This window comes from Grammomys surdaster, unplaced genomic scaffold, assembly GCF_004785775.1.
Source record: "Grammomys surdaster isolate TR1022 unplaced genomic scaffold, NIH_TR_1.0 125277, whole genome shotgun sequence".
Lineage (NCBI taxonomy): Eukaryota > Metazoa > Chordata > Mammalia > Rodentia > Muridae > Grammomys > Grammomys surdaster.
The window spans coordinates 554,079-562,117 of record NW_021620157.1 but is presented as its reverse complement, the minus strand read 5'-3'; the positions used below and the strand labels follow the sequence as shown (position 1 = coordinate 562,117).

Sequence of the window (8,039 nt, the reverse complement as noted above, 5' to 3'; positions counted from 1 at the left end):
GGTGACATTCCATAATAATCTTTGCTACAAAAGAAGCTTCTTTGATGAAGGATAAGAAGTACATTAATCTGTGGCCATAAAATAAGTATTTAGAATCTAGTTAGGAGTTGTTATGTGTTATGGGTTAGTAAATTAGTGCTTGAAGGTTTTCATTCAGATCCATGATATCACTACCCCTTGAAAGTTGGGAAGTTTCCAATAAAATGCATGATTCCCCTTCTGTTGAGCAATTCTTAGTACAACAAGAGACTTGATGGTTACCACCAAGGTATAACATTATAATGTTGCACTTGGGGATATGCTTGGCCATTATTGGGGTTCATAGGTGTTACAGCTAGATAGGACTATCAGTTGCTTCTCTCCCTGGGAAGCTGGCATACCTTCACTGCAATGAAAGCTAGTTTCCAAAAGCCTTTTAGGTTAGATCCAGCATGGATTTTGAGTTCTGTATCTGAAGTGCATGGTGTCTTCAAGAGAGACTCACTTCAACCAAAAACAACAGCAGTACCCTATATTGTTTGGAGGAGTCTGTTTATCCAGTTTTCTTTTCATGTCATTTATATCCTGCTGTTCCTCTATCAAGCACTCCCCAGCCTCAGAATATTTACTGCCCTGATGATATTGCATTTGGTTATATACTCACATCTAAGGATTTTGAGCTAAGAACTAACTGATGAGAGGGAGTAGTCAGCATTTGTATTTCTGGGTAACGTATTACTACACAGTGTATTTTCTAGTTCCACCTAGTTACCTGTAAATATCATAATTGTTTATACACCTGTCATATTATATTTTTATTCAAGTTTTATTCAGAGAGAAATTCAGCCATAATTTTCTCCAAGACCAAAACCAAAATCAAATGATGCTACACAAAAACAAATAAAACCCTGACACTGAATGTATCTCTATGCATTCCCTCTAGATATTAATATTCTCCTAGTGAATGGTGGTTTAGAATAGATCACAGACTTGGAGAAACTGCTCAGTTTTCATGTGTAGTTAGTCTGATCTGTTGATTATTCTTCTTGGCCAAGACCACCTTCTTTCCATCATTTGGGGCAATTACAGGTGAGAAGAAGACCAGAAGGTATGTTATGACATGAATCTCACCTTTTACAATCACAGAACTCATTACAGCCTGTGTTCTTTTGAGTTTGTTTGTGTAAGCACGTCTTTATCACCGTCTAAGAATCTGTTCCCAATCACAGCCTCTCTTGAGATCCCAAACAAGATTCCTGTGACCACACCTTGAACAAGACATCACTTCTTGAAAGCCAGTAATTTCTCTGCTTGGATGAAACACATTCAAGTTGTGTTTCTCATTTGCAGCTACTTTAATTCTAAAATAAGTTGTATTCTAATATCTTCATTAGAACCAGTCACAGGTCATATCTATTCAAACATTTTTTCATTGTAAATAATTGTGCTTTTTAAAAACTGATTTGGAAAGGAAAATGTATTTTATGATGTAAAATTTATAGCAGAAATAGGTATAAAAATCTCTTTCTTAGTACATTGTTCCATCCACTAGAAACCATTTCTAAAATAAGAGTCAAAGGGCAATAAAATAAATTTTGTCATTTATTAGTTATAGATAGATTACAAAGTTGACTTATACAATTAGAAATAGTTCCAATCAAAAATAAATCATAGCATTGTAAATTGTACTTGAAATTTGTAGATATTCTTTGTAAGAATTAAAACTAAATGCTTGTGTTCATATAACAAAATAAAGATTTAAAACATACTTAAAAACATACCTATGCCATATATTATAAGAACTAAACCTACCAGGTTTATTTATAGATAGCTCAAAACAAAGATGATGGGTGTGTACGGAGTTAAGGGTGGAGAGGGTGGAAAGAGCTAGAGGAATTGGTCATCAAAATACATTGTATAAAATTTTCAGATCGTTAATATAATATTATTAATATAATATGATTAAAAATCAACATTAGGTTCAAATACTCATGTGAGGTTAGGTTCAAGGCAGTGGTATCCATTATGCATTCAACATTTTTTAGGCCACAGATTATTCAAAAACCTCATTTATTTACTTTGAAAAAGGAAATAATCAATAACTCTAAGTGCCAACGATACTAATCCAGCTATAAACATGAAACAAAATTAGTGCAAATAAAGAAGATTATGGTTACAACCCAAAGGGAGCAATATCTATTGGTGGAAATCATTTATCTCTAAAATATTAAGTGGATTGCTCGAGAGACAAGATCAATCCATAAAAGTCAGAACATGCACTCATATAATAATATTTCAAATTTCTTACACATCAACAAAATCATAATCTATATATAACTCAAATAAATATCAGAAATGTCAAAATATAATTGTAAAAAATATGTGGTAATTCCTCTGTTACCACCTTTCATATTATAAGTCTAAAAAAGTTATCAATGGGATGTAACTTCTATACACCAGGCTGAGACCAAGTTGATTTGAAATGATCTTAAAAGCTGTGATATGAATGTGGCTGTTCTTTTTGGCCCAATGCATTGTGCTGAACTTTAGTATTTCTTCATGGCATACATCACACAGTACAGTGATTAAACAATGCAACATAAATACCTTTTAGCTAATTTGGTATTCTGTTTATTCTACTTTCAAAATAATTTTGTTTTTACTCAGTACTAATGTTCACTTTGTTATTCTAAAAAGACTGATGTCGTCCACCAGGGATGTAGATACTAAAATGTAAAAGGCACTCCTTTGAAAAGAAAGCTTTTAAAAGTTCTACTGCTCCATAAATTGTGAATACACCCCAGTGAGTACTAGAACATTCAATGATAGTAAACAAGACTGATTAGCAATAAAAATTATAACACAGATTCTTTGATTTATATGATCAAACTAAAACAGAACAAAGAGTAATAACCAAAAGAACATCTTTTTTACCAAAAATTACAGACAGTACACATTTCAGACATGCTTTCTGTGAAGTGACAGATTGGGAAGGATGAGGGAGAGAAAACTAGCAATGCACTCTGTGCAAACAGTCCAGGTGGGAGTCCACAATACATGCTTAATTCTGGCAAAAACAGAGTGAAAGGAAACAAACATGTGGGAGCATTTCTTTAATCTAGGAAGGGATGAATCTTTGATGTTAGGATTTGCATTCAAGCTATGCACAGTTTGAAAATTAATATGTATTTACTGGTAGATGCAAATGACTCTTCCACTAGGCTACACTAATGCACAAAACTGGCTTATGTTAAAGACTATCATGATGAGAACAGAATTTGTGATGCTACATAAATATTGGGTGTAGTCATGTTTCTTGTTTTGATTGTATAGAAGGTTCATCCTACATGATATTTGCATCACTTATCAAAATTAAAAGGAAGAATTGTCTGGGAGGTCATTTTGGACTAAAGCTGATGGAACCCACACTCCACTCAGAATGCTTGTGGCTTCCTAGCTGAATGACTATATTCTAGAATCAGGAAAATTGGACCTTCGCACAAATCAAATAGCTTTCTCAAGGTTAACTTGTGCATTGGTATAGATCTTGGGACATATATCACCACACCTTGTCCAACATGGATACTAAGTATTCTATAAATATTTTGATGGAATTGCTGAATGAAGGGTGAACAAGGATAAGACAACATCAAAGGTAAGCAAGACTATATAGTTCCAGTGAAATGGTTGTCCACCTCTGTGTAGTCTAGGAAACCTTGCCTTTTTTTTTTTAATTAAAATCCCTCAAAAAGTTTGTACCATACTGCTCAAAGAAACAATGTCAGGTACCCATAGAGATTAATATACCACAAGACATGTTAAAGTAGATGTAGTTCTTTATATTGCTATAATTTGCCATTGGTATTGCTTATCAGTGAGGTCAGCTTTGTTTAAGAGACACTTTGACAGCATCACCATGGGACATTTAATTATTTGATCTTCCATGGACATAATGTTACTCATAATGACCCTGTGTTTTCAGTAGTTCCAAAGGGCAGTACCCTCATCTGTGATCATCCAGTAGCAAGTATGTGAAATAAAATTGAGACTCACTCTAAAAGGAGTCTTCAGAAACAAAGACAAGCAGAGGAGGAATAGAAGCCATGTTTAGACAATTTGACCAAAACTGATATGTTGTTAAACTAGCCATAATTGGAAAAGGAGAGTTTTGTCTCAAAAACAAAAAACTGGACAGGTATTTAGAGAATGTGTTTCCAGGCCTCAGACAACAAGAGAAAGCCAACTGCAGGTATGAACATATAAATAGGCAAAATATGAGTAAAGGAAGAACAGATCCCTACCAGTGTGGTTTATTGACAACCATACCCTACATGTTTACATGCGTAATCTAAGGGAACACTGGCAGTGGCAAGAGGCAGGTGAGAGCTGCTTTGTTCTCAGTGGTCAAGTCCATTTGCAAGAGGTCTTTGTAGGCAGGGGTCCTGGCAGTACTCTATGGTAGAAGGGAGTCACTAGGTCTGCTTGGGGACCCAGGTAAACTTCCAGCCTCCCTCCTCATCTCGACGTACAAAGGCTTGTCCCTGGTGGAAGGAGTGAGTTTTCACATTGCAGTGAGGACTCAAAGATGTGGAAAAGGCCACCTCTGTCTTGTTGGGTGACACATCTGCAGTGTGATAAGGAAGAGTCTGAACCCTCACTGAAGGATTAGAAAGAGGAAAACTGAAGCAGTCTTCCTGGTGGATGGAGGTGGCATGTGAGGCATGTGTTTTCTGACCTACATAGTCAAGGTGCAGATCTCTGCAGACATTTGCATAGCCAACTGTATCATGTACAAACTGGGAGGATGCACTGGGAACTGTCCTGGGAAGAGAGGTGGTGGCGGCACTGTAGTTAGCTGGTAGAGTGTCATCAATGGTGTTGAGGTCTTTCAGCCCAAGGGTTTGAAGAACCCAGGGATCCACATGGGGCCCAGATTGTTCCCCATAGTTAGAAAACTCCGTGGAGAGGTTTCTCTTGGCAGTTTTGGACTGGGGAATCTCAGCAGGGAGGTGTCTGTGTTCTTTGGGTTTCCTCTTCTCTTTTCTGAGTTTTCCAAACACTTTAGACAACTCATCTGATGACAGCAATTTCTGGAAAAGCAATATTTGAAAACTATACTTCCTTTAGATACTTACTGTTTGCCCAATTGCTTAGGGAAAAGAAGGACTAAATGTCTTGTGTGTTTTCACACAAGTAAAACAAATAATCAATTAGCTACTGTTTGTTGCATAAATATTCTTAATAAGTTGCTACCTTAATTCACATTCTTTACTCAGTTTTTAAAAGTTGGAGGAAGCAGATGACATCTGTAATGTTTCAACTAAGAGAAGGAAAAGCTGATGTCAATAGTGGGTGTCACTTATTAAACTTATTTATAAGTAAATAAAATAGGAATATCATTTATAAACCATTGATTACATGTTTTTAATAGCATGCAGATTGTTGGTATCAGGAGCCAACTTGGCAGATTGCCTCCAAACCCAGTGACACCCCCCATAACACGGACTCATGTATCTTTGCCATGGCAATTGCATACATTCCCAGAGTCCACTTCTCACTCTTACCTGTGAACCTAAATAAAATGCAGACCCTTCCTGACCTTTGCCCCTTTTTTCTCTTCTTACTCTTTTCCGTTTTGTCTCTGCCGCACCCCCCACCCCCACCTCCAAATAAACCTCTGCCATGTGGAACTGCATTAGCCTGGTGTGGTCTTTCTGGATGTGAGTGGTGATTCCAACACAACACAGATGCTATTAAAGTCATTAATAAATAAAGTAAGACAGTCGTAAGAGTGACCGAGTAACCCTTAGCCTAGATTTAAATCTCATTCATCTGAATCTTGACAGAACCTCTGATTTAAACACTGTAAGCTATCTCTTACTTTTATTATATTAACTTTCAAAACACTCCTATGAGATGTGCTACATTATTCTGTTTAGAAACCTGATATCAACAGAGTTAAAAATAACAACATGTTAATGATTTTATAAAATACTTTTTACAGATTGATAACCTATGTTAGGATTTCATAGTAGCAACTGTAAAAATGTATTTTGGTCAAAGCTAACTAGATTGCAAAGGAATCAAATTTAGTGACTCTTTGAACAAAAAAGAAAGGGTGGTAGCATCAAATTTAGATTAATGTCATAGTTTGTCTATAAATAAGATTAAACTGATGATAGACAAAGTAATGAGAGTAAGGGAAATGCAAACTGAAATGTGAAATGAAAAGAAAACCCAAAAGCTTGCAGGTGAGCTATTTATCCTTAAATTAAAGTAGTTCACTTTGAAGTGCAAGAAAAATGGGAAGAAAGACAGAATGCTTGCATACCCTAATCACCAGTAGAGAGTCTGGGGTGTGTGTGTGTGTGTGTGTGTGTGTGTGTGTGTGTGTGTGTAGACCAGAGGTTGAGTTGGGTGTCTTTCTCTATCAGTCTCCACCTTATATTTCCAGGCAGAGATCTTTCTAGTCTAGCTGGCCAGTGGGATACATGGATCTACTTAGTTTCCCTGTAGTCTACTGGGATTGCAGATGTTACTACAGACTTTTAATGGGAACTCTTCAGCATCCAAACCCAGTTCTTCATGGATGCATGAAAATGCTTTACTTACTTAACTGTCTTTATGAACCCTACAGAGAATCCCATTAGGGATCTTAGTCCATTTATTTACAAATTAAGACAACAAGGCCCTGTACTGGTTTGAATAGGAATTACCCCAAGACTCACGAATTTGAATGGTTGGCCTATAAGGAGTGGCACTATTAGGATATTGTTAAAGTAGGGATAGCCTTGTTGGAGGAAGTATGTTACTGTGAAGGTGGGTTTTGAGTTCTTTTTTTTTCCTTTTTTTTTTCTCATCTACCTTTTTTTTTAATTGGATGATTTATTTACATTTCCTATGTTGTCCCCTTACCCCATCCCCCACCACCCCCTCGGAACCCCCAATCCCATCGCCCCTCCTCCTTCTTCTCTGTGAATGTAACCTCTATCTACACCCCCCACTCCCACATCCCCACCCTCAAAATTCCCACCCCCTGGGGCATCCAGCCTTCATGAGGTCAAGGTTCTCTTCTTCCACCTATGCCCAGCAGGGCCCTCCACTTTTACATATTCAGCTGAAGCCCTGGATCCCCCCCTAAGTGCTCCCTGGCTGGTGGTTTAGACCCTGGGAGCTGTGGTTGGTTGGTATTGTTGCTCTCCTCATGGTGCCTCAAATCCTTTCAGCTCCTTCAGTCTTCACTCTAACTCCTCTATTGAGAACCCCATGATCAGTTCAATGGCTAGTTGTGAGCATCTGCCTCTGAATATGTCTGACTCTTGAAGGCCTCTGAGGAGATATCCATATCAGGCTCTTATCAGCATGCACTTCCTGTCTTCCACATCAGCATCTACCTTTGGTGATTGCACATGGGATAGATACTCAGGTGGAGTGGTCTTGAGACGGCCCCTCCTTCAGTTTCTGTCCCTCACTTTGTCTCCATATTTGCTCCCTTGAGTATTTTGTTGCTCCTTCTAAGAAGGACCGAATCACCCTCACTTGGTCTTCCTTCTTTAAGGGTTTTGAGTTCTTTAATCCTTAAACTAGGCCTAGAGTGGCAATCTCTTCCTGCTGCCTTGAAATGCAGATGTAGAATTCTCAGCTACCTCTCCAGCAGCACATCTGTCTGTGAGCTGCAATACTCCCTGTCATGACAATGGACTAAATCTCTGAACTGCAAGGCAGATCGAGTTAAATGTTTTTCCTAATAAGTTGCCATGGTCATGGTGTCTCTTCGTAGCAATAAAACCTGAAGACAGGCCCTAAGGAAGAACTTTAACTAACATCTAACACATGTTCGAACTACTGATATTTTTTTCCATTGATTTCTACTTCAATATTCCACACTTTAGTAACACCATAGTCATAAATTCCTCTGATTAACTTTTGTCCTTAAATAACTTCCTTAGTGACTCCTAGATAAAATCTGAAACTAGAAACTTCTGGGAAATGGTATATAAAAATCCTGTTGAAGCCATATTATCTTCTGAAGGGTAATGATTCTATTAAGGACTCCTTGC

At 37.5% G+C, this 8,039-nt stretch overlaps 1 protein-coding gene across 1 annotated transcript in view; it reads right to left on the bottom strand.

Moving 5' to 3' along the window:
* Positions 1–4,451: 4,451 nt before the first annotated feature.
* Positions 4,452–8,039, bottom strand: part of Gmnc (geminin coiled-coil domain containing) — a 29,585-nt gene continuing 25,997 nt past the window's right edge. The window contains exon 5 of the mRNA XM_028785580.1: positions 4,452–5,069. Within this exon, the coding sequence (XP_028641413.1) occupies positions 4,452–5,069 (618 nt within the window). The remainder of the gene's footprint in view (positions 5,070–8,039) is intronic.